Source organism: Furipterus horrens, unplaced genomic scaffold (assembly GCF_987537825.1).
Source record: "Furipterus horrens unplaced genomic scaffold, mFurHor1.1.pri manual_scaffold_6, whole genome shotgun sequence".
Taxonomy (NCBI): Eukaryota; Metazoa; Chordata; class Mammalia; order Chiroptera; family Furipteridae; genus Furipterus; species Furipterus horrens.
This window is the reverse complement of record NW_028327176.1, coordinates 153556611-153584470: the sequence shown is the minus strand read 5'-3', so window position 1 is coordinate 153584470 and position 27860 is coordinate 153556611. Positions and strand designations below refer to the sequence as shown.

At 36.4% G+C, this 27860-nt stretch overlaps 1 protein-coding gene across 1 annotated transcript; it reads left to right on the top strand.

The window, feature by feature from the left end:
• Positions 1 to 27860, top strand: HDAC2 (histone deacetylase 2). The gene is made up of 14 exons (XM_090279773.1): positions 1 to 281; positions 5461 to 5573; positions 6589 to 6706; positions 8728 to 8802; positions 9234 to 9372; positions 11357 to 11498; positions 17804 to 17896; positions 17977 to 18085; positions 21372 to 21512; positions 21750 to 21858; positions 22924 to 23054; positions 23821 to 23976; positions 26860 to 26917; positions 27496 to 27860. Exons 1-14 carry the CDS (start codon positions 230 to 232, stop codon positions 27524 to 27526), a joined length of 1467 nt encoding a protein of 488 aa, XP_090135899.1. The 5' UTR covers positions 1 to 229; the 3' UTR covers positions 27527 to 27860.

The window sequence follows — 27860 nt, the reverse complement described above, 5'->3', positions numbered from 1 at the left end:
TTGGCGCCGCTGCCACCCCGCGCTCCGCGCTCCCAGCCCCTCCGCCGGGCCGTACCGAGCCCTTCCGGCGCCCCCTCCTCTCCTGCCTCCGGCCTGCTCTTCCTCGTGAGACGGCCGGCCCCACCTAAGCCCCAGCCCTTGTCTCTCCCTGCCGAGCCGCGGCGGCCGCAGCAGCAGCAGCAGCAACAGCAGGAGGAGGAGCCCCGAGGCGGCGGTAGCTGGGGAGCCCATGGCGTACAGTCAGGGAGGCGGCAAAAAGAAAGTCTGCTACTACTACGATGGTGAGAGGCACAACCGGCGGGAGCGCGGGAGGGCAGGGCCGGGGGCGCCAGCCCCTGAGCGGCGCCGGGCTCTCAGGCCCGGGTAGCGAGAGGGCGCCGGTGCTGAGGGGTGGGAAGGGGGTGGGATCGACGCTTGCCCGAATCTTAACCCATTGCGGACCCACACCGTAAGTGGGAGCCCCTTCGCGGTGAGCCGTCCCTGTGGACTCTGCGACGCGAGCCGGGGGGACGCCCCCCTTTCCCTCTTGACGGTCTCTCTCCGGCAGGGCAGCCAGTGTGCTGCCTCTGGGACGGCGCCGGCCTGCCCCAGCTTCGTGCTTGTGGCTGCGGAGGGGACGACCCTCCCTGGCATCTCTCTCGCCAGCCAACTCACGGGAGCGGAGGTTTGGGGGTGTCCTGCCCCGGCTCCCTGCCTCCGACCCCTCCCCCCAGGTCGAAACATCTGCCCCGGCCCAGACTCCACACAAAGCCCGGCGGCCGCAGGAGCTCCGCCCCTCCAGTCCGCTCCGCTCCCCACCCCCATCCCGGCTGGTTCCCCTCCCAGTCGCTGGCTGCGCGGAGCGCCTGCTTCTTTCTCCGCCTCCAGCCTCCTCCCGGGCCCCTTGAGCCGGGTGGGGGCTGCAGAGTCGTTACTGAGGGTGGGGACCCATGTTCGGCTGGGAACGCGCTCGCGCCGATATTTTGCGTGCACTCCATCCCCTATGCTTTTGTTCGCCGGTGTTTTGAGCGCCACTTTCTCAGCATTCAAATGAAGAGGCTGCTTCACTTCCTCAATGAAAACTCGGGTTTTCGAGTTTGAGGCAGGCAGTCTTCTCGGGAACGAGGACGGTGGTAGGGAAAGGTGGGGCTGTTACTGTCCGTGTGTGGCCAAGGCTGCATGGGTCCCCTGGCCGGCCTCTCCGAGAGGTGGTTGCCACCCACTTCTTTGTAGCTCTTTGTTCAATTAGGAAATACCACCCTGCTTTGGAGCTTTCGGTGGTGGGAGTCCTGCTCTAGGAAAACTTTTGAGTGATACAGAAGTACTCAAGAATTAGGTAAGCTTGAGTTCATGGTACATACAGTAAGTTATAAAAGTCAGATTTTAATTTGAGGGTTTCTTCTAATTTGGAGTTTGAGCGGGAACGTTAAATTAACGTTTCAAGAGCCAGTTTAAATTATACTAAATAGAGTAGTAACCTGTTTCAAAGATTTCACAAAGAGCTTAACATGGTAAATAGTTCTAGTAGGTTACTCTCTAGCGAAGGAATTCTAAAATATAACAAAGAAGGTAGGCTTAACGACCTGAAAGTCCTACCTGATTTGTCTGAAGCAATACAAATTTTGGAAGCTGTTTCTTACACTTGGTCTATTATAAATCACAAAATCTTAGAGAGGTGGAAAGACTTTAGAGGCCTAGGTCAGATTCTAATTAGGAAATGGACGTAATGTATCTCTTCAGGGCAAGGATGGATATTTTAATACCTGTTTATATAAAATAATCACCTGTGTCTCTTGTGGAAACATGTAAAGTCTTCCAGAAGAAATCTAAATAGTCTGATATTTGGTAGCTAGTACTAGTTAAACCCTGGCTGGTTTGGCTCAGTGGATTGAGCGTCGGCCTGCGAGCTAAGTGTCGCTGGTTCGATCTTCCAGTCAGGGCACATCAGAGAAGGAAAACTCTGACTCCAAAAAACCTCCGCTGCCTTGCGGCATACCTCTTCAGGGGAAAGGCTAAGGGAGTAAACCCCGACAGAAAATCCAGAGCCGGAGTCCCTAAGGCGGTTTGACGTTGTAGTCAACACCGGCAACTCCTGCGGCGCACCTGAAGCCAAGCTGTATTGACTCCGTCTTTCCCTTGGATCCTTCAGCTGCGAAGAGAGGGGGGGTCTGCTGCATGGGCAACAGCAGACCCTCCATATCACCCTGCCCAGGCTCTGTAGCTTCAGCTTCACTGGAGAGGACACTCCAGCGACATCGCAAGATGTCGATTCAACACGGGAGGAGACAGATACCGTGTCACTCCCGAGTCGGACTGCACAGCCATTCTCGGCGGTGCAGATAGACTCTTAAGAAGCTACACCATCGTCTCTCGAGACGGACGGCTGCCGACGACGATCATATCACTTTTATAAAATCTGAAAAAAATCTGAAGTACATCTAGTCCTAAGGACTTAGATAAGATATTGTAGGCTTTAGTAGCCATTTCCATTCTGATAGCTTATTGAAGATTGGGCAGTTAATAAAATTTTGCAGATAACTACTTCTTTATTGTAATCTCTTTTGAGTAACAAAGTGTGTCTTTTTTTAAGAAGCAACCTTGAGCTAATTTTTCTGGATATTTACTTCATTGGTAAAGCATTTTTTATTATTTTGAGGAATATCAGGATAACATTTAAAATGCCCAAATTTTATTACTGGCCATTTAAATAAGATGAATGAAAAGCCAAAGGTTCATAAAAACTAAGAAGAGACATTTGTCTATTAAAAAGTGAATGGCACGGCGTGGCTTAGTTGGAGTGTCCTGTCCGGTAAACTGAAAGGTTGTGGGTTCAATTCCTGGTCAGGGCACATGTCTGCTTGGTCCCAGGTTGGGGTGTGTATTTTAGAGGCAATTCATCCATGTTTCTCACATTGATGATTTTCTCCCTTCCTCCCTTTCCCTATCTGCAATCAATGGGCATGTCCCCAGGTGAGGATAAAGATAGATAGAAAGATAAGTGAATGGCTACAAAACAGCCTTCTAGAGAATTTTGAGATGTGGGATTAAGCAGGAAAAAAAAATGGAAATGGTTCCTTCATTTAACACCCCTTACATTTTAGAACAGTTTTTTTATTTGTTTGTTTGTTTAAATTCTTGTTCTGTTACCATTCTCCCATTTTTCCCCCATTGCATTTTGGAACAATTCTTAATAAACCAAATAGCAACTTTTTGTTGCTTGGCTGCCCTTGTGGACATGTGTCAATAGGTAGTGTGCAGATTCTTGGTGGGAGTAGAGCCTGTAAATTGTAGCAGAGAAACTTACTTAAACCTATGTACATCCATAATTTGAGGACCCTATTGTTGACAAAGTAATTTTGATGTATTAGAGAGGTAGTTTCCTATTAAAATACTGTATCCTCCGTGTGTCCTTTTTGTGTCAGGTTTCTCCCTACCATTTCTTTCTAGTGACTGTAAGTGCCATTGCTCTCCCAGTAGCTATTCGGGAGATTGGCTGAGGTGCCCTGCCTAAGTTTGAATCTTGCTCCTCTCCTTGCTAGCTTTGTGACTTGGCAATATTACCTCACTTGTCTGCGTCTCACCTTTCTTCACTGTTATAAAATAGAAACAGTAATAATAATTACTACATCATAGGGGTGTTGGGAATATTAACAGAGAAGTGAAGTGTGTGGAGTACTGCCTCCCAGGAAGCACTCAATAAATTCTAATTACTGCTAATCATTTTCTCTCAAACACGCTTGACGAGAAATCACAGCTGTGATATAGGTTATTGGGGATCTTTCCCATTATTAGATTATTGGTGGCTTTTCATTGGATATTCAATATGTTCATTTCTAGAGGGATTTGATCTTAAGATATGGTTGTATTAGAAACATTTCATCTTGGTAATTTTTACACAGAGGCAGGTGGAAGTTCGGTGAAGACTAGAAGCCCTTTGTCCTTCTCTCATGATCTTTGGTGGTGATGGTAACTTAGAAACACCTTTCTTGCACTAACTTGGGTACATGATGCTTCGTAACTAGTGGACTTTCCATATGTAAGAATTCATTAAGGTCGGGCTGCTTTTAAGGAACTATCTACTGCCCCATGTAGGACAGAACTTTATATAGCAGATTCTTCCTTGAAAGGTCGATTGTTTCCCACACTTACAGCCTCTGAATTGTGATAAATGCACAGGCATGTTACATATCCTCGTAGTTCTGCTTTGTTGCTTGTCTATATTGCCTTAGCTTTGCTGTTGGCACTTAAATTAAGAAATGTGGCTTTCCCTATGACCATGTATATATAAATTGCTTTCAGAAAGGAACTTGTTTTGAAAATGAAGGGTTAAGTAAATTAGAGGTATATCAACAAAATCAAGTAGTAATGTTATTAGATACAAGTATGTTAATAAAAATGAACACTCATCCTGTACTATTATATATTTGGAAAAGAGAAACAAAAGCTTTTTGAGTTCCCAGTTTCCACTGAACAAAAAAATTATGTGTTTAGGGAAGATTTTGAAAGGTGGTATTATCCTGAAGATGAGTAAATGGCATTATTTGTCTTTAGCTTTTATTATGTAAACCCATGTTGAAATGAATGACTTCAAGCCATTAAAATCATCTTCGCTATCCTAACAAACTCTTGAAGCTGCTCATTTAAAACTAGAGTTATTACTAAAAGTAATTTCTAATAAAGGCTGTTGTAAAAAATGCCCAGTACATTAGAAAAATAGTACGTAAATATGTTTGAGAGGCTTCCTTAAAACTTTATTACAGAAACACTATAAAGCTTTACCTAAAAGTATTGATTTTATTGAAATGGTGTGATTTTGGTGTTTATTTTAAAATCTTAAGATATTGGGGTATAAAATATTACAAAAAGATAGGCTAGTAGTTATAACTTAAGACAAAATATGTACCCTTAATACCTTAAAAAATGTCATGAGTATATCATCAGTGCAGAACTTTTGTTTAGGATCCAAATTTGTTATTAAAATTTCCATTATAGACTGATTTGGGTATAAAGCAATTTAGTTCCCATAATAATAGCTAGAGGGATTTCTGGGGTACTAGCAAATCATCCAAGAAATAATAATCTGCTGTAAACTTTTAAAATTATGCCAGTGAAACTCAGAGAATTTACCTTAAGCATTTGAATTTATCATCAAATACTAAAAGTAGGTATTGTTTTAAGAAACAAAAATTTATGTTTGTAAGTGAGTAAAGAATATTTCATTTGGGCTAATCCTAAAGAAGAAAGTAAACTATAAATTAGAAAAACTTGCTTGCCTTAATCTATAAATAAACAATTACTAATGGAGTCATCAGCATATAGAAGTGTGCATAATAGTTTGAAAGTTGCAAAATCTATTATTTAAGATTTTAAATAAATCTTGTTTAGGTGGTAAATGCCTTCTTAACGGTGAACACCATAAATTTACATAGTTAATGAAGATTCTCTTTTGCATTATTCAAATTTGTCTTTTTTCTATTTTAGGTGATATTGGAAATTATTACTATGGACAGGGTCATCCTATGAAACCTCATAGAATCCGCATGACCCATAACTTGCTGCTAAATTATGGCTTATATAGAAAAATGGAAATATATGTGAGTATACATTTTAGTAAATAGCACTTTTTTTAACACTACTATGAAACTTTATTATTCCCCTTGAGGAGGGCATTTAACTAATGAAAAGGTCTGAAAGAAAATAGAAACTTCTCTTTTTGTTTTATTCAGAGAAAACTGAGAGTGGAACCTGTACCTTTGTTTTTCTTTTTTTCCTTCAACAGTTTTAAAAATGGTTTCTCCTACCACAGGTTTTTACATTTCTGGAGAATAACTGTTTAATGTACTAAATATTGTTGTTGCAATAATTGTTGATCTGTCTATGCTGCTGAAGAGTTGATCTGGGATTATTACAAAAGAATTACACATAAAATTAATCCTACATATATTTATTGGTGTCAGTGGATGAGCAGAGTACAGAATAACATAAGATACAACAACTGCCTTAAATGTCTTTGTAGATAAAGATGAGAGTACATGTATAGACAGATACAAGACACAAACATTCATACCTATTTGGGGAGAAAAGAAAGTCTTGAAGCAGTTAACAGTGTTAGGGAATATGTATGAGATTTTTCTTTGGGTGTAGACATTTAAAAAAGGAGAGGAGCTGGATTGTCTAATCAGAAAGCCTTGGGGAAGAAGTGTGTCATAAATGAAATGGAGCTCTTCAGAACAAGGATGATTTGGCTAGGCAAAAGAAAAGGAAGAGATTGTGAACAAAGAGTTAAAATGGAGAATGAGTCGCATTCTGGGAGGTCATTGATAAAATCATTGGGTACAGAGCAGGTTTATGATTGAAAAAGAAAGCACTTATGAACATGAATTTGACTTTAATAAGGGTTGACCTATTTCTACAATAAAAAGTGATTAAGTTGTAGTTTGTGTTAAGACATGTCTAATGCTTTTAAAGAAGTATGAATTAGCTTTGGAATTTATTTTGTTCTGGAAGACCTGGTTCATTTGAGAGAACTGTTAAAGGAAAATTTGTACTTGATGTTTGATAACTCTGATATAACCAGAAATTCAACATTTCTAACATTTTTCTTCACAGAGGCCCCATAAAGCCACTGCTGAAGAAATGACAAAATACCACAGTGATGAGTACATCAAATTTCTACGTTCAATAAGACCAGATAACATGTCTGAGTATAGTAAGCAGATGCAGAGATGTACGTTTATGTTAAAAGTATATATTAGTATTGATAAGTATATAAATGGGTATTTTAGAAGCTTCTCGTTAGAGTTATCCAAATCTAGGTACTTTTCCTGACTTAAAATACTATTTTAATTATTTATTGACATGAAAGGTCAATGTAAAAATATTAAAGCTACTCCTAAAAACCTACTGAAGTCTTTTGGTCTGCCATACTGCCGAAGAGCTATTTGGATGTTCTCCTGTTCTTCGTTTTGGTCCCATGTTAACGGGATAATGGCTCTTAGTAGGGAGACCTCAGTCCCCTGCTTTAAAAAAATGATTATACTTTGCTTGGCCTTAGCTTGATGTATATACCTCTTGTCTTCTGTTTGGGTGGTTAACTTAATCTGGACTGTAAATACATGTACTCTGTTACTTCCCTTTGTTATGATGTTCATGAAGATTTTAATTTTCTTTTACATAACGTTCTCTTTTATAAATGAAAAGTATATTACTACAGATTAATTGACTTGAAGGTGGAATGCAAAATTTACCCTAAAATGATTGGACTATTGTCTTTTAAAGCTTGATACTGGATTGCATTCTCATCACTGTTTTTATTGATGGACTTCAGTGATGATGTCTAAAAATGAACAGTTTCAGTAATACTGTTAAGTGTATTTGTGAGAAATCTCATTCGTAGAATTTTATATACATTTGTATCGTTTATTTTATTTAATAAGATAGATATTACAGCAGTCCCTCTATCGCGGTTCACTTATCGCGGCCTCACTGTATTGCGGGACTTTTAAGAATATTATATTTAATTCCTTATCGTGGATTTTTTGCTATATCACGGGATTTTTGCAGTACTGTATACGTATGTTGTTAAAGTTACGTAGGTTTAAGAGTGTAGAATATGTTTAAGAACATAAGTAGTGTTTATAAAAGTGTGGAAAAGGTTAATAAAGGAGTGGGGAAAGTTAATAAGGGACTGGGAACGGTTTATAAGAGTGTGGGAAGGATTTATAAAGCCTTAAAATATATGTAAATACTAAAATAAATGTAAGGTTCCTATTTCGCAGATTTTCACCTATTGCGGGGGGGTCTAGAATGTAATACCCGCAATATGTGAGGGAATACTGTATCTTTTTTTTTTCCCCCAGTGGACATTCAGGTTTAGATTAAGAAGTCATGAGTAGCCCTAGGGCAAATGACTTAACAAGATTGATTTAAAACTTACATAATACTGGATTATATTAAGATTATAATCATATCTGAGCAGTAAGAAACCAAAATTTAAGGGTGTACAAAACTATATATAAAATCACGATGCTTTTTGAAGAGGCTATAATTTGGGGAGTGGGGAGAATATGAGAATGTGTTATGCATATACATCTACATCCCTTTCATTCTCTAATTACTAAGGACTACTATGTCTTGATGTTTCATGTGTCTATGTGCATCTGTATGTTTTGTTTCCTTGTGCCTTAACAGTGACCCTTCTATATCTTGGCTGTCATGAACCTAGGTAATTTTTACCATTTTGAAGATCACAGTTAACCATAGGCATAGGCAACCAACTGTTATATCCTAATAGTGCTCCCTAAAATGCATTTCAGTTAGGAATGTTCTGTGTACTTAGGATTTTTTTTAAGTAAATTACAAAGCAATTGAAGTTACTTAAACTTTTTAGAATCTTAATTTATTGTTGTATGTTTGAGAAATGCCTAGAAAGTTTAAGTTTATGTTTTAATGTAATAAAAGCAAATGCCTTTTATATTTTGATGGATAATGATTTCTTGATAGAGCAAAAATAGTCCACAGATAATCCTGGTAAGATTTGGTGATAGTGTTTGTAATATAACACTTCAGTTATATTGGATAAAATATAAATTATATTTTTAAATTACAAACTTTAGATTACTACAGTGATGTGTGTATGTTTTATGGTGGAATCATATAAAGAAGTATTTGTTGGAAATGCTTTTTGTAAGAAAAGGCTTTTAGTAATTCACAGAATGTATTGAAATTAATGAAATCCATCTTTCACAGTTAATGTTGGAGAAGATTGTCCAGTATTTGATGGACTCTTTGAGTTTTGTCAGCTCTCAACTGGTGGTTCAGTTGGTAAGTATCCTGATTCAGTCTTAAAGTTGATATACACTTTGTATCTTTTGGGTTACAGTATTTGTTTAGCTAAAGCCCCACATGTTTTATGATCATAGTGCCTCCAAGGTTGTGTCTGGGTTTTTTTGTTTGTCTGTTTTTTTGTACTTTTTAGTTTCTTAACTGCCATTTCATTTTCACTTACAGACTTTCCTTCTTCTCTTCTAGCTACCTTACCCCTTTCCATATATTCAATCAGATCACAACTTTAGGAACATATTTATCTAAGGAGAAACTGCTGACTATTAGAGCTCTGAACAATGATTCTTGCCTTTTATGAGTTTAAACTCTTGGTTTACCCGTGGCATACTCTTTCCTAACAGGGCTTTTGTCTAGGTGTGTTTATTTTTAATTTTAAACATTTTAAAAGTCTATCCCATCTTGATTCTTAGCTGGGGCTGTGAAGTTAAACCGACAACAAACTGATATGGCTGTTAATTGGGCCGGAGGATTGCATCATGCTAAGAAATCAGAAGCATCAGGATTCTGTTATGTTAATGATATTGTGCTTGCCATCCTTGAATTACTAAAGTAAGTTAATTTGTGATGATATTTTTCCTGTGAAAAAGTAGTTTAATTAAAACAATAAAAATCTGTAGCTTTTTAAAACAGCATCAAGTAATCAGGTTGAAAATAGTTAATGATGAATCTTTGAAGGATTTATTACAAATCATTGTAGAAATAAGAGGAAATTTGCCTAACTCTTGGATTGTTAAGGATGAGAAATGCATAATGTCTAAAACAACTCCCCTTAGGTACCCTTTTAAAAAATACTAGAAATAGTTTGGCAATTTAGATTTGAGTTACAGTCAACTGATGAAAAATGATATGACCCTGGACATTTTATGTTCTAAAATTTTGTACATTTTTAAAGTTCTGATGGCAAATATTTGAAACCTGTGTTAAAGAAAATTTGGTTACCTACTGAATTAAATGTTTATAACTGCCTAGTTCCATAGTATGGGCTCCCTGTTCTCTAAAAATGGATATTATCTGTAAGTTGCTAAAGGAGTTAAAGTTATCCCTGATTGCAGCTTGAGAGATACCTATAAAGGTACATGTGACTTTAGAATTAACTAAGTTAGATTTTTTTTTTTTTACCATCATCAGTTGTAGCACATCTGAGCAGATTCCACTTCGTTTTGTATTGAGTTAGTGTTTTCTCACTTTTGAATATGTTGCCTGCAGTTATTCCATGCACACTATTTATAGAGGCTGATTTTTCAGTCACTTAAAGTTTTGTGTTGACTCCTCAAATCAACAACTGGGCTCTGTCAGTTGACTAATTAAGAGCCCAGGAAAACCACTTGAAATTTTGCCTTGTTTTTAATTCACTATTGATGTTGGTTCCTATGTCTTCATCTCTGAGCAACAGTTTTTGCTCACATGCTAATAATCTTAAATAAGCTTAATTTTACTTCTCTGGACACATTTCTATATTGGTGCAATCAAGCATGATTTAATTGACTGTTGGTTAAACAGCTCATGAGCCACTCAGACTTTTTGCTAACAGCTTTATTTTTATGAAGAAATTCTGCTATGGTGAGATACTCTGTTTTTTATGTTCTAAGGTTTCTGAATACTCCTTTCCTTTGAGTTAAGAACATTCTTATGAGTACTTAGTCTGGTAATGTCAGTTTATATTGTAATCTTTTAACAAAGCTGTAGTATCGTTGTAATCTAAATACAGTGCTCTGCCATCTAATTCAAAAATCCTCGTTTCACTGTGCCTTGAAAAGATGACATTTGAAGTTCACGTTCCTTTTTTCTTGTTTCGACATGGGTATGCACTGGTAATAAGATGTCGCAGTTTGTGATACATGTGGCTTTTAAAATGCCTTTGAGTTAAAACTGTATTACTGGGATTTATAGTGTTCCAAGCAGCACTGTAAAGTGATAAGAGTACCACATGTGGTTTCTGTCATGACAACTCAACTCAATTCTGCAGCTGAAGCACAAAAGAAGCCATAGACAGTACATAAACAAATTAGTATGGCCATGTTACAATGCCATTTTATTGATGGGCATTGCAATTTTAGTATCATTTATTCATCGTGTATCATAAAATAAGCTTGTTTTGATTCTATTTTTCAGTCATTTAAAAAATGTAAAAACTATTCTTGTCTCAAATGCTGTACGAAAGAGGCTATTGGCCAAATTTGGACTATGGACCATAGATTGCCACACCCTATTTTGTAAGATTGGATATTTACTAGAGAGATGTTTTTTAAAAAGTAACAACCTTAAAAATGGTATAATCTTCAGTTGTTCCTATAAAGAAACATGTACTTATTATGTTTTTAAAGCACATAGGACAGATTTCATAGCAAGTATATTTTCTCACCTAGATAAGGCCTAAAGGGAGGATTTAAAGGTCTGAGGCTCAGATTGTAAATTCAGATATTTAAATGGTCTCTCAGGGGGATTAAGCATTCCGGAACTCAATAACTCAAAGTCCATGATGATTCTTCCTGTTTTAAAACCTTTAAATAACTTAGTATGACTTTCTTTCCAGGTATCATCAGAGAGTCTTATATATTGATATTGATATTCATCACGGTGATGGTGTTGAAGAAGCTTTTTATACGACAGATCGTGTAATGACTGTATCATTCCATAAATACGGGGAATACTTTCCTGGAACAGGGGATTTGAGGGTAAGACTGAATTCTGTCTCGATAAATATAAGATTAGCCTAGGAGGCTAGTAATCCTGTACTTAAACTAATATTTTTCCCAAGTCACTAATTCGAAGCTTATGTGCAGAATTGAGTCATTTTATGAACTATAACATCTGCTAGGATTCAGTTTTGCTTATTATAAGCAAAGGTTTTCTGGGTTTTTTGTTTTGTTTTTTAATTTGTATTGTATTTTTTTTTTCCATTACCATTTAGTCCCGTGGTACTCCCCTCCCCACAGCAATCACCACGCTGTTGTCCATGTCCATGAGTCCTTTTTCCTCAATCCCTCCACCCCCTAACCTCCCCCCAACCCAGAGAAGCAAAGGTTAATGAGAACTTACAGGACTTTCTCTTGCTTAACTATTTTTGGTTGAATAAATATTTTTGAACATCAACAAAGCATGAAGCAGTTTTCCTAATGTACAGTATGAACCTTCAAAATGTACTTACTGGTAGCCTACATTGGTATTTATTAGAAAGATTGATAGAATAAAATAATTGACTAAGTCTTTTCTTAGGTTCTTGTACTGCCCTCCTTTTATGGTTGGTCTTGATTTAATAGGTCTAATTTTAATATCTTTTTTCTTAGGCTGAGGAAATTTGTTGTAGATAAATGCCATAGCTTATCTTGGCTGGCTACTACATGAAGTGCATTTATTTCTATTATGTATCTGTTAGCTTCTTTCATTTGGTACTCTTATATTTTACGAATATAAAAACCACTGGTAAAATCCTCTTTCTACAAACTTCTTGAAGGTTTTTTGCTTCACTAGTGTTTGTTTGTTTGTTTGTTTTAAACAAACCACATACAAGTTGAAGTTTAATTCAGAAATGTAAACTCTTAAATTCAGTCTGGATTATAGGGGACATTTCTCAGCATAGCATTTAACATTAATTTTAAACTATTTTTGTTAAACTTATTTTTTATATTGATATGTCATTATGGTTTACTGTATTTAGTAACCAAAAGTTTAGCGTGACCTTAAAGTATTCTTTAAATGTGTGCCTTTTTATTTATTCACTTTTTAATTATATTTTATTGATTATGCTATTGCAGTTGTCCTGATTTCCCCCTCCACGCAGCAACCCCCACTCCCTCAGGCAATCCCCCCACCATTGTTCATGTCTGTGGGTCATGCATATAAGTTCTTTGGCTACTTACTCCATTTCCTGTGCTGTACTTTACATCCCCATGGCTATTCTATAACTACCTATTTATACTTCTTAATCCCCTCCCCTCTTCACTCAGCTCCCTATACCCTCCTCTTATCTGGCAACCATCAAAACACTCTGTGTCCATGATTCTGTTTCTGTTCTTCTTGTTTGTTTAGATTGTTTATAAAATTCAGTCATTGATAGATACATATTTTTGCCATTTTATTGTTCATAGTTTTGATCTTCTTTTTCTTAAATAAGTCACTTTAACATTTCATATAATACCGGTTTGGTGATGGATGAACTCCTTTAATTTGTTCTTGTCTGGGAAGCTCTTTATCTGCCCTTTGATTCTAAATGATAGCTTTGCCGGACAGAGCAATTTTGGCTGTAGATCCCTGCCTTTTATGATCTTGAATATTTCATGCCAATCCCTTCTAGCCTGCAGAGTTTCTTTTGAGGAATTGGCTGACAGTCTTATGGGAACTCCCCTGTAGATAACTGACTGCTTTTCTCTTGCTGCTTTTAAGATTGTCTCTTTATCTTTAAATTTTGGCATTTTAATGATGATGTGTCTTGGAGTGGGCCTCTTTGCATCCATCTTGTTTGGGACTCTCTGTGCTTCCTGGACTTGTTATGTCTATTTCCTTCACCAAAGTAGGGAAGTTTTCTTTCATTATTTTTTCACATAACTTTTCAATTTCTTGCTTTCTTCTGGCACCCCTATGATATAAATGTTGGACCCCTTGAAGTTGTCCCAGAGGCTGCTTTTACTATCCTCATTTTTTGGATTCTTTTTTCTTCTTGTTCTGATTAGTTGGTTTTTTTTTTGCTGCTTTATGGTCCAAATCATTGATTTGATTCTAGGCTTCATTCACTCTACTGTTATTTCTTTGTAAATTGTTCTTTATTTCATTAGTGTATCCTTCATTTCTGACTGGATCTTTTTAAAGCTCCTTAGGTCCTCGCTAAGTTCCTTGAGCATCCTTAGAACCAGTGTTCTGAACTCTGCATCTGATAGATTTCTGATCTCCATTTTGTTGAGCTCTTTTTCTGGAGTTTTGATCTGTTCTTTCATTTGGGCCTTGTTTCTTTGTCTCCTCATTTTGGCAGCCTCCCTGTGTTTGTTTCTATTATTAGGTAGAGCTGCTTTGACTCCACGTCTTGGTAGAATAGCCTCATGTAGTAGGTGCCCTATAGGGTCCAGTGGCACAGCTTCCCCTATCACCCAAGCTGGGTATTTGAGGTGCACCCTTCATGTGGGCTGAGTACCCTCCTCTTGTAGTTGAGCCTTGGTTGCTGTTGACAGATCAGTCAGAGGGATTTACTCAGGACAGTCAGCTGTGAGCTGGCTATGACCACTGATCACCAATCTCCACCCTCCGTGGAGGATCAGCTCGACAGGAGAAAGGTGGTAGTTCTCCTATGTGGTCTGTAGCTGTCCTCTGGGTGAGCTGGCGGTGCAATTTCCCAGGTGATGCAGGCCAGCGTCAGCACACACCTTTGTTTTTCCTGGCCCTTCTTCCTGAGCTATAAAGCAATCTCAGATCTGAGATGGCTGCTCTTTGTGCTGGGTTTGAAGATTCCCAAGCTGTGAATGTAGGCTGGCTGCTGCTAATGTCAGGCCTGGAGCTCGCTGAGGCCAGCTGTTGCTTATTTGAGAGGATTTAGGAAGTTGTGTACCATGTGCCAAGACTGGCTAGCCATTCATTTGGAAAAGAGGTTTGGGTGGGGCAGAATCTCTGGGGGTCTCCAAGGCAGGTCAAAAAGTGTTAGCCAGGTAGATGGACTGTCAGACATGCTGGCTCTGTAAGGGGACGGCTTAGTAAAGGGACAATGGCCTCTGCTCACCTTGATGCCAGACACTTCAGTTTTTCCCTGTGTACCACTGGTGCCTTTCAAGCGGCTACCCTGGTGCTGGAGCTCAGAGGGAGTGAGTCTGAGTAGGTCCATGTGGGTTCTTTAACATGTACTGCTTGGGGCTCTAGCAGTTTCTTTCACCGACTCAGTCCTTGCTGGTTTGTGCAGCCAGAAGTTGTGGGGACTTATCTTCCTGGCACTGGGACCCTGGGCTGGGGGGTCTGGTGTGGGGCTGGGACTCCTCAGTCCCAAGATACCCCTGAATTTTTATCCACCACACATAGGTGTGGGTCCTGTCCATTCCATGTCTGTGTCCTTCCTACCAGTATGGATGGATGTGGTTTCTTCAGTTCCATAGTTGTCAGACTTCCTTTCAACTGGATTTCTGACAGTTCTGAGTGATGGTTGTTCTATATTTTAGTTGTAATATTGATGTGGTTGTGTGAAGAGGCTATCCATGTATGAAATGTGACTTGGATCAGAAGGCGATGCTCTTTCAGTAATAGTTGTGATAGTAAAACCTTTTTTTTACTTATAAATCGTAGGTTAATTATTTAATTTTTTCATTTTAAATTATGTTGCTTTTAAAATTGCAAACTTATATTTTTAGTTCTTTGCTAGTTATCTTCTTTGAAGCCTTTCCCCACTTGGTTCTCACTGTATCCTTAAGACTAGCAAAAATTAGCATCTGCTGGAAACTTGTTAGAAGCACATGTTATCAGGTCCAGAAACTCTGGTTTATTCTGCACACTTAACATTGGAAAACTGAGAGTCACTACTCTAGACCAGTAGAATTCATTTGTCTACAGTCATCACATCCCTATAGAAATCAAAGGGAAAAAAAGGTTTCTCAACTTTAAGCTTAAGGAAGGATAATGTCTTTGTAATATAATTCTAATTCATCTCAAATGGGAAATGGGGTCTCTGAATTTTTGACAGTATTCTTTCGATTGTTTGAAGCTGTTAAAGAATGCTTGTTTTAAAAAAGATTTGAGAATGTCTTTGAACATCTCTTCCTCACTATGGTTTTATACTCTATGTGAAAAGCCATCATAATTTTTTCCTTTTGGATATTATATGTGTCCCCAAAATTTTGTGAGGAAATTAAAATAAAACATTACATTGTATATGTAGTTGTATTTGGATTTTCGTGAAACTTAGGGGTATCTTTGGATGGCATTTTAATGAACATTCCCTTTTCTACCTGATAACTAATTGTAAATCAGAAAAGAAGGTTACTCTGAACTTAGATCATTGTTAAAACTTTGCTTGCTTTTATCAGATAAGTAGTGTCTAGGTGGAAGAATAAAAATAAAGGTGTGATAAAGTAGCGGTTGTGGAGTAAGAAATGAAAGGGTTAAAGCTTGGTCCAACAAGGGCAACAGCTCTGAGTTGCGAGCCTAGAATGATAACTGCTGATCAACTTACTGCATGAGGGGGGAACCCCAAAAAACGGATTTAACTTCTGGAAGGCAGGCCTCTTACAATACAGGCTTCTCCTGCTAGGTGAGTATTCTAGGAACCCATCTGTATCAGTGTACCAGCTGGCATTCATTATCAGAGGCTGGCTATATTCAGCCTCAGTGAAAACAATTTTTTGAAGACTTTCAATGCATTTGCCCATCTCATGATGGGTGATTTATGAGGGCACCTGCCCACACTGTGCTCAGTGTTCAGCAGTTTTTGACCAAAAATGGCATGACCCCCATGTTCTACCCTCCTTAATCACCTCATCTCATCCCAAGCAACTTTTTTCTTTTTTCCCTGTTGAAAAAAAAGTCCTCAAAGGGAAACATTTTGCCAATGTGGAAGAGGTGAAACTAAAACCAGCGGAAGCACTAACAGGCATCAAAATCGACAAGTTCAAAAACTGAGCAGTGTGGAAACTGTCTCAATAGGTGTATTGCATCAATGGAGAGTATTTTAAAGGTGACTGAAGTTTAAAGATGTAAGAATAAATACATAATTTTTTATATGTAAGAATGAATACATAATTTTTAAAAAATAAAGTCTGGGTGTTTTTAGATTCCCCCCCTCAAACTGAGTATAGCATATATTCCAACTGTGTTTTTAGTGCAGGAGTCTAGGGATTCACAATACTTTAGTTTATCTACATTTATATAGTTCTTACTTAGTTACATATAAAAATTTAGATTTCTTTAAGAAAAATTGTGCGTGTAATTCCGCTTGCTTTTTCTTCATCAAAAGTTGGGTCATTTGGGGTGGTAAACACACTATGGTGTACAGATGATGTGTTGTAGAATTGTGCTCCTAAAACCTGTACAATTTTGTTGATCTGTGTGTCACTCCAATAAAAAGGAATGTTGGATCATAATCACATTAATATTGAAGGATAAAATATGCTTTTCAAAAAATTGGATTCAAGCTGAGATCATTCCATAAGAGATAAGGGAAGTACAAATGTTAATAATAATAAAGATTCATATTTATTGAAATGTTGTAATTTAAAACACATAAGAATCCGTCACCTCCAGTCCTTTGCTGTTGTTAAAGCACTGTTTTAAAGAAATGTCTTCTGTTCCATCTCTTCTAGGAATATAAACATATATATCCACATATACACATACAGAGATACCTATGTGTACACATGCATTACATTCACAAATAAATACATATGTATATTTGTTGTATGTGTGTTAGCTGCAACCCAGTCATCAACTTCTCTCCTTTGCTTCTTTTGGGAAGTGTTAAATGCCTAGAGTGGTACTTCGTCAACAAGTAGAAAAAATTTTATTTCAAGCCTAATCAGAGAACAGATATTGATGCTTTAGTCTGAAGCTATTAAAACTTCAAGAAAATCTGGGCTTTTTTTTCATCATATGTAAACTCATGCCAGATTATGAGCCACAAGAAGGATTCTGCATTACAGAGACAATTATTCCTCAGGTTTCTTTGGCTCTGTTTTTCTGTAGTTTTACTCATAAAATTTTCTTGCATACTCTTGTTTATGATTAATGTATTAGGTTAATGTAATATATAACTTCAATTTGCCTTGTTTATGGTAATCTCCCCAAAATAATCATTACAGGTTAACGAATTGGCTCTTTTCAGCTTTATAAGCAGCCTATAAATGTTAAAATGTGCACTTATTCTATTCCATGTTATTTCCTTTCTCAGCCTACATGATGAATTCAGATTTGGTTCTTGTTGCCTCCTCTTTTAATCTCTTAAAAATTATTTTAATAAGTATGTCAAACTTTTTATTATGAAATACTCTCTTAAGACCTATTTTACTTTGTATTTTAGGATATTGGTGCAGGAAAAGGCAAATACTATGCTGTCAACTTTCCAATGAGAGATGGTATAGATGATGAGTCTTATGGGCAGATATTTAAGCCTGTAAGTATTATTATTTTCAAAACCGAAATGAATTTGAAAATCTTATTATAGATAATAACATTTTTTTATCTTGTACATAGATTATCTCAAAAGTGATGGAGATGTATCAACCTAGTGCTGTGGTGTTACAGTGTGGCGCAGACTCACTGTCTGGTGACCGGCTTGGTTGCTTCAATCTGACGGTCAAAGGTAAGCAGTTTAAGGGTGATAAGAGCCCTGGCCGGGTAGCTCAGTTGGTTAGAACATCAACCCAATGTGCCAAGGTTGCAGGTTGATTCCTGGTCAGGGCGCATGGAAGAATCAACCAGTGAATAAAATGCATTAAATAAGTGGAATGACAAATCTGTGTTTCCTTCTCTCTTTCCCTCTCTCAGAATCAATCAATAAAAAATTTTTAAATAAAGGGTGATAGTCCCAGAAAATAATGTATTTGGAATTAATTTTTATAACTAATATTAATCTTGTTCCAGGAAGGTCTTGTTCAGGTCTTTTTTTATTTTGTCTACATTTATACATGAATAATTTTATATGACTTGTTGCAATCTCAGCCAGGAGAACTGTTTTCAGTTGATTCTTTTGGTGTGTGTCTTTCTATAAATAATATGCTTTGCTACTTATAATTTTTCATTTTAGCCTGTCTCTTCACTTCCTCTTATGAAGGAGTTCAGCTTTTCACCACTTTATCCCCAATACGCACACACCCTTCTGATCCTGTATCTCCTATTTTTACCATTAAAATCTGGTGTTTATAACAGAGCTTAGGTTATGGTAAAAGCTGGTGGTTATAGCATCATCAATAACATTAAAGTACATTTCAGCTTATCAGTTTTTCTTTATTGCATAACTTGCTCTTTTTGTCTGATTTTTCATTTACTTAATTTTTTCTTTACATATTAGTAAATGACCATGTCTAAGTAGCTTCATATGTTCAGATGCATCAAGTATCCTCTCAGTTTAACCTTAAAGAACCCCTTTCTGATCTGGTCCTGTTTGGATGAGTATCCTCTCTAGACCTGGTTCTCTATTGTACTGGCTCCCCTTGTTGTGGTTTCCCCGACCTTCCTCTGAATTTTGTCTCATTTTGGTGGAGCACATTTTCAAGTGGCTCCATGAGAAAAATTGTGTGGGAGATTAGGAGATTATGCCAACACTTAAATAGATCAAGTGTTGAAATCAACATATGTTAGAAGTGCAGACCAAAGTTTTAAAAAAAATGACCATTATGGAATGAACTTCTAGGGAATAAGAATAAATCTGAAATTTTTACTTAATGAGTTCTTAAGATCATTGTGGATATTGTACATGATTTTGGAGTTGTTTTTCTTGTGATATTTTTGGTAACAAGTTGATATTCTGCTTTGAATTCCCTCATAGATTTGAAGAGTTCTCACATAGAACTTTTTTCAGAATGACTATTGGCCTTGATGGTATTAAATAGCTAAATACATACATTAAAGACTATTTTATTTACTGTTAATACTTGCTACCATACCAATTAGCATGAGTTATGGTATAATATATTTTTCTGCTTTTTGAGGTTGAACTAGATGGCATTAATTACCCCTTTTCTTGGTAGGTTAACGATGATCAAGTAGCAGCTGCTTTATATTGTTGAACTTCGTATGTGTTGATAACCATCTGTTGCCTCAAAATGTATATGATCTTCCAAAAATTTTCTACCTAACGTACTCTTAAAATATGTATTCACTGTCAGTTTTTCTGCTTATCTCTTTGAAAGTTCTCAATGCTTTCATACTTAAAAGCAATAGCTTTTATAATTATAAACTGTAGCGTTTTACAATAATAAATCTATTTTAACTGACAGGATTTCATTTGTATAAAGCATATAAGGAGATTTGTAATCCCCAATCTTAAACTTGAGTGTAAATGTTTTCCACTGCCATCTTCTATTCAGATTTCTCAGGTCTGCTAGTCAGTTACCTCTTGTTCATTTCCTTCCTACCTCCATTTATGTTGTTACTGTCGTGTTCTGTCTCAGTCTTCCATTTTTATAGATTTTAGCCTTAAAAAATTCCCTTTATAGTCATTTTTATCAGGTTTTGAGATATAGGGGAAGTAAATTTCTTTGTTTAGCCAGCTATCCACTCTAGGAAGTTTGTAAGTTAACTATGTTTTGTCTTTAAAAATACGCAGTTACTATCTATTATAAAAAAGCTGTGATTTTTCTATTAGCAGTAATAAAAATTGAGTTATTATATAATACAACTACTGAAAAATACTAAATGAAGATGCTCACAATATATAATTATAAGAAAAAACATCACTAAACTTTTAAAAATTAACTCAGAGGGAATTGAAAGGGACTATTTTTTTTAAAAACTAACTGGATAGTGGAGTTTTATGTAGGCTTTTTTTCCAAATACTTTTTAACAGGCATGGCTTTATTCTATAATTGAAGGATGTTTTTCTTTCTTTAAAGATTGACTTACGTACCGCAATGATAATATTCTAAGAAGTTAATAGTAATATGTTAGGCTTACTTTATATTCAGATTTCTACAGACAGAAATTTGTTGAAGTTATTTTTAATAGTAATAGGTATTAATTTTATAATCTTTTATTTTTTAAGGTTTTATTTATTTATTTTTAGAGCGAGGGGAAGGGAGAGAGAAAGACAGGGAGAGAAGCATCAATGTGTGGTTGCCTCTCACATGCCCTCAACTGGGGACCTGGCCCGCAACCCAGGCATGTGCCCTTACTTGGGAATCAAACTGGTGACCCTTGGTTCTCAGTCTGGTGCTCAATCCACTGAGCCACACCAGCCAGGGCATATTAATTTTATAATCTTAAGAAAATTATTCGTAATACCACTACCTAAAGATAATCTACAATTAAAATTTGTTGGATAGCCTTTCATTGTACATGTTTCATTGTTACTTGATTTCTTTTCCCCCATGTAATCTCACATGAACAGAACATCATTACATCACATAACATCTTCCTGTGTTAATAAAAGTGTTATATTTATATTTCAGTCTTAATATAGTTGTATATTTGACTTTTCTGTCAGGAACACTTGCTAAAATAGCCAGTTAATGTCTTACTGGGTTTTGTGTATCACTGAAAAGTTGTAGACTAAAAATTTGAAATTTTTCTATGTTATTTTTAAAAAGCCATTCAGTTAATTAAAATTTTTTCTGTGTTTGCTATCTTTTTTAAAAAAGATTTTATTTACAGTAATTATTTTTGAGAGAGGGGGTGGGTGAAAGAGAGGGAGAGAAACATCAGTGTGCAAGAGATGCATCAATCATTTGCCTCTTGCACTCCCCCGACTGGGGACCTGGCCTACAATACAGACATGTGCCCTGACTGGGAATCAAAAAGGCAACCTTTTGGTTCACGGGCCAGCATTCAATCCACTGAGCAACACCAGCCAGGGCTAATGTCTTTTTTAAATTTTTATTTTCAACTATTAACAATACAAACTTATTGCTACCCAAATCTCTTTGTCTTAGGTCATGCTAAATGTGTAGAAGTTGTAAAAACTTTCAATTTACCATTATTGATGCTTGGGGGAGGTGGATACACAATTCGTAATGTTGCTCGCTGTTGGACATATGAGACTGCAGTTGCCCTTGATTGTGAGATTCCCAATGGTAAGTATTCTTACTATGATATCGTTATTGAATGGACTGTCAATATATAGAAATGGATGGATGCTTAGATTTTGAAACCATGTGAATAGGAGAGCAGTCAGTTAATGAATTCACTTTGCATTCACTTTTAAACATTTCCTTTGGAAATATTTCTCAAGTTGAATCTCGATTTTTGTGCATGGATTTGTATGAAAACTAAGCTTTTAATATGTAACTTCATTTCATTGTTTTTAATAGAATTGCCATATAATGATTACTTTGAGTATTTTGGACCAGACTTCAAACTGCATATTAGTCCTTCAAATATGACGAACCAGAACACTCCAGAATACATGGAAAAGATAAAGTAAGACATCAGTGAATTATTTTCATAAACATTTGTGATAGCTTTAAGAACCTTTAGAAGGTCATGTGCAGTAGGTCATGTTAGCTTTATACAAACGATATTTCCTTTGGCCTTTTCAAAAGCATTTGGAGCCATAAGATTATTGATTTCTTTGTTTTTAACATAATGGAGAATGTATGAGCTTCATAGCTCAAAAATATGTAAATTTTCTATCAGTTTAAAAAATCAGTTTTTAATTGGCAAGGGACACTATTATGTTATATACCCTCACTTTAAATGAAAGTAAAATAAAATGATCTTCATTAAAATATACCAAAGCTTTGTCTTGAAGAACGAAGTGTTTAAGACATGGTAGTACAGTATTCCCTCATTTATTGTGGGTATTACATTCTAGACAAACACCCTCCCACCGCCCCCACCCCCCCGCAATAGGTGAAAATCCGCAAAATAGGAACCTTACATTTATTTTAGTGTTTATATATATATTAAGGCTTTATAAACCCTTCCCACACACTTAGAAACCATTCCCAGTCCCTTATTAACCTTTCCCACTCCCTTACTAACCTTTTCCATGCTTTTATAAACACTACTTATGTTCTTAAACATGTTCTGCACTCTTAAACCTACGTAACTTTAACAACATACATATACAGTACCACAAAATCCCGCAATAAAGCGAAAAATTCGCATAAAGAATTAAATATAATAGTTTTTTAAATCCCACGATACAGTGAGGCTGCGATAAGTGAACCACAATATAGAGAGGGACTGCTGTACACAGGCCTCGGTTTGTGTTCTCTCTGCCACACATTAGCTAATTTGCCTTTGTGCTTATATTTCCTTACCAATGAAATAATGGGGGAAGAAATAGTTAACCTACATTGTAATTTTTGAGGATTAAATGGGTTAATAATATATAAAGTTATTGGTACTCGATGAACTTGTTACTTAAGTCATTGGTTCGCTAAATGAAAGATGAAATTTTTTGGTTAATGTTTCCTCTTAATACTGAAAAGGAACTTGAAAGGAAGTGAATTTTGTCTAATAACTGCGTGTGTAATTTAGACAGAGATTATTTGAAAATTTACGCATGTTACCTCATGCACCTGGCGTCCAAATGCAAGCTATTCCGGAAGATGCTGTTCATGAAGACAGTGGAGATGAAGATGGAGAAGATCCAGACAAGAGAATTTCTAGTAAGATACTGCCTTGATGTGTATTCTAATTTGTTCTTCTGATTTATTAAAATAACATTACAAACTAAAGGTTTTAGTTGCCCAAGAACACAATGGGTCGTGTTTCATTAGCACACTGTTGTTTTTGTCTCTTCCATTTTTAACCTGACATAGTTTAACTTCCTTATGTCTCAAAGACTGATTTGAGTGTCAGCAATTTCAGTTTATATGACTACATAGGATCAGAAGTTTCTGCAAACTACTACCCATTTATGTATATTTGAGTATAAATTGGAAGGTAAACCATTTATTTAGAGTAAATTGAATAGCCTGAAGCACCGTCCGTTTGATGGATTCTACAGTCTCTTGTTTTATTTAATACGAGTGCTAGATTTATAACCTATGCTGTTGGTATAGAAATTGACATATTTGGTATTAATAGTATATTTATTTTGTCTATTCCTCAGCTCTGAAATAAAAGGTTACTTTTTAAATTATGATATCATCCTCGCCTCCTATTAGAACAGTTCTTTTTCCTCTGTAAAGTTTTTTTAAGATCCCCAGATGTTTTTCATGTTTCTTTGAATTATTTCTTTCTATATCAAAGCCAAATTTTTAGTATTTAGCAAACCATGCATTCAGTTCTCTTCTTAAGATTAAGGGTCTGTTATTCTTTACTTTTAAATGTAGTGGCTAATTAATACATTTGTACAAGAGTATGCTAGAATGATTGTAAAACTTAGGACTACTTCTGTCAAAACTTACATTAAAAATTTTTACGTATCAGTTCGAGCTTCAGACAAACGGATAGCTTGTGATGAAGAATTCTCAGATTCAGAGGATGAAGGAGAAGGAGGTCGTAGGAATGTGGCTGATCATAAGAAAGGAGCGAAAAAAGCTAGAATTGAGGAAGACAAGAAAGAGACAGAGGACAAAAAAGCAGGTGAGGTTTTGGGGGTGGTAAATGTGTTTTAAAGTTGTAATTTTTTAAAAAGTGAGCTGCACTGCAGTTTTTATGAGATCCTGAAGTCAATTATACAAGCATTGGAGGTGTGGGGTGCTGGGTAGGTGACTTGTTCCCATGTAAGTGGTGCTTAGATCTTAACTTTTATTTAGAGCTCTCTAAATGTTATTAATCAGTTTTGCTTTTATAATGTAGGAAACCTTATTGCCTTCTCATGGTTTATATGGGCTTAGCATAATGAACATTGTACTATGATATAGATTGGGGAGAGAGAAGACAAAGTAGTTATACGTCCATTTAGAGTCTGTGAGCGAAACTGAAATTTAGGATAATTTTTAACTCCTTAAAGTTTTATTTGCTGGGAATAAAACTCAAGAAGAGTAACATGATCGTTAGACCAGTTTGATTTTGGAAAAGCTCAGGGAATAGACTTTTCAGAAATTGAAGAAAACAAAAACTCTGAGGAAAGATAGGAAGGGATTTGGGAGCTGGCTTGAGGACGAGATACTACTTTCTGATGTCTTAACTTAAAAAATGCTGTCAGTTCATCTATTGAGAAAATAGATGCTTTAGGGCATTGAATTTGCTATGAGAATCTATTATCTTTTATCTGAGTTCCCAGAGCACTTATACACGCATCAGTCATTTTATTTAACACATCATAATATAGTACCTCACAGGATTTTACATAATCTCCTACTATATTGAGCTGCTCATGGCTAGGGGATGTGTCTTAAGTATGTGGATTTTCAGCACTTGGTGCATTTCCTGAATAGATGCCTGATACCTGTAAACAAGTAATGGTGATGGGCATGAGTTTTAGTTGACCTGTGAACTTTGACATTCGGATATACAGGTCCAGCATCCTTATCCTGTATCTATCACATTGAAGTTATGTAAGTAAGCTGGCTCTTAGGTTCTTTTCTCTTTCTTTTACTAGAGTTGAGAATTCATAGCATATCTCGACACGTCTAGTTTCTGTTCTTTTACTTGTGGATTTATTCCTCTATATACTGTTGTCTCCCATTTTATAATTTTAACTTCCCAATATATTACAATTATGGCTTCAATCTGCTCTTCTCTACTGATTGACATTCAAAAATCCTAGCAGTGATTGAAGTAAGGAGGACTTGACCTTTAGCTGTAGGATTTTTTCTAGTATTTGTATTTTTTTCTCACTGTCAGTGTGTCGTCTTGTCTGTCCTTTTTTGGTGTTTCTTCTCATTTCCAAGTCTTTTTTTCCAAATGGGAAAGTGAGTACACTAGGATGTTTGTCTGCCATTGCTCTGTTAGCTAAAAATGACAGTACCTTTGGTCTGGCTTAATGGCCTGGTAGTAGATTAATCTTAGCTCCTCCATACTTGTATCATCGAAATTACTTGATACATTTTTTTTTAACTTAAAACAGTTTTTAATATTCTTATAGGGCTTTGCAATTGTTAAAATCTTGGCCTACAGATGAAATATTACCATGGAAAACTTTTAAAAATTTAAGTTAGGGCCATTTCTTCCCCAATCCTGTTTTTGTACTTTTAAGTTTACATATCCAAAATTAAGCCAGAAGTCGAAATAAGTGTTAATGTCCATGTTGCCACATGTTTGTATTCTGGCTGAGACCAGTCCCTGAAATGTCTATGTAGAATGCTTAATAGCAGTATTTATCATTTAATATATCTTTATTATTAGGTCATTGCCTCACAGCTTTGGTGTATTTTCTTATTTAAAGGAAATATTCAGCCTTGGCTGGCGTGGCTCAGTGGACTGAGTGCCGGCCTGTGAACAAAAAGGTCACTGGTTCAGTTCCCTGTCAGGGCATGTGCCTGGGTTGTGGGCCAGGTCTGTAGTGGGGGGGTTCGTGAGAAGCAGCTGATTGATGTTTCTCTTCTTTTCTTTCTCCTTCCCTTCCCTTCTAAAAAATAAAAATATTAAACTTAATAGGAGTAATTTCAGTTTAAAAAAATAAAATATTCAGCACATTTGGGCTAATTTTCTTTAGCAATCTTGAGTTTATAGCATTACCCCTGCCATTTCATTTTTTTTATTACGTTAAAGTTTCACTAGTTAAAATGAAGGTTAAAAACAAATGGTATAAACAACAGGATTTAGCCTATTGTGTCTTTGAGCTCATCTTTTCTAATTCTCCCCTCTTCTGACTGTACTCCAGTCACTGGTCTTTCAGTTCTTCCCACCAACCTGCTAATTCCTTCTTGTATCATATTCTTTAAAAAAAATTTTTTTTTTTTTTGAAAAGATTTTATTTCTGGAGATAAAGAAAGGGAAAGAGAGAGAGAAAGAAAGAAACATTGAGAGAGAGAAACATCTATTGGTTATCTCTCTCATGAGCCCTGACTGGAGACTGAACCCGCAACCCAGGCATCTGCCTCAACTGGAAATCAAGCCACAGTTCCTGGCCCTACAAAACGATGCCTAACCAACTAAGCCACACTGGCTGGGACATTATGTCAAAGTTCTTTTAAGTTTTTCCTGTGTTCAAAATCCTTCTCACCTTTTTCACTCAAGAGCTATCTTTCGGAAACTTTCAAATGCCATGTCGTGTAGCCTTTTCCGATCATCTTGGGCTCTCTTTATGTCTCTTGGTTTAACTTCCTCATAGCACATATTCCGTCTGTAATACTGTGATCCCACAGAAGCAAAACTTCAAGAGGACAAGGATTATGTTGATAACATTGGTACCATGAACCTCTGTCATTTAGCATAGTGCCCAACACAAAGCCTGTTCACTTATTGAATTCATAAATGGTAAGGTGATATATGACAGCTTTTTATACTTTAAGTAAGGAATACTTTAAAACGTGTTATATTTCAAAATAGGTTTTAATCTCTTCTAATTTTTGTTTTTAGATGTTAAGGAAGAAGATAAATCCAAGGATAATAGTGGTGAAAAAACAGATACCAAAGGGTAAATTATATTACTTATCTAGTTATTTTTATATTCTATGCAAATAGTAAACACAATTACTTGGGTTTGTATATTTTTTAGAGGTACTAGACTGGGCCCAGGAACATCCGGAAGTTAGATAAGATGCTTTGAATTTTAGTCGCTTGACACAGAAGACAACATAAGTCACCTTAACCAACAGTTCATATGTCATCTGTTTAGCTGCCCATCTGTCATGAATGTAGCTTGCCTTAAAAAAAAATCACAAAGATCAGTACTAATCAGTTTGTAACTGAATAATTTGTATTCTTTTACATAATTTATCTCAGACCTTTTTTGCTGTTTTTGTACAGGCACTTAATGGTCTTTCATGGTGCTTATTTCTGTATATAAAGTTCGGGCTAGCCTTTATAGGAGAACTTGAAAACAATTATAATAAACTACTATCTATTGAGGCAGGCAAGACTCCAAAAGCACCTAAGGCGTTACTGTCAGCTTATGTGTTTCTTGGTATGAGCATGCAGGACCTGATTGACAGGTCAGTGTATTTAGACAGAGATTGTACCATTTTTAACATTTCATGTTGCCTCTTTTAACAGAGCCAAATCGGAACAGCTCAGCAACCCTTGAATTTGAAAGTGTCCAATTTCAGAAAACAAAAAACATGAGGAAATATTTGGAAGAAAATTTTGTTTTTAAGACTTCTGGCTTCATTTTCTACTACTTTGGCATGGACTGTATTTATTTTTTAAATGGCTTTTTTTTTTTTCCTTGGCAAGTTTTAGTGTGAGTTTCTAATTATGAAGCAAATTTTTTTTTTCCACCATGCTTTATGTGATAGTATTTAAAATTGATGTGAGTTATTATGGCAAAAACTGATCTATTAAAGAAGTAATTGGCCTTTCTGAGCTGATTTTTCCATCTTTTGTAATTATCTTTATTAAAAAATTGTTCTTGGATTGTC

Bases quoted from the DNA above. Each gene is read 5' to 3' on its own strand.
- HDAC2 (XM_090279773.1), top strand. From the start codon at position 230: ATGGCGTACAGTCAGGGAGGCGGCAAAAAGAAAGTCTGCTACTACTAC. The intron at 5,574-6,588 runs GTGAGTATACAT...TTTTCTTCACAG, and splicing joins ATAGAAAAATGGAAATATAT to AGGCCCCATAAAGCCACTGC. The intron at 17,897-17,976 runs GTAAGTATTATT...TCTTGTACATAG, and splicing joins ATGGGCAGATATTTAAGCCT to ATTATCTCAAAAGTGATGGA.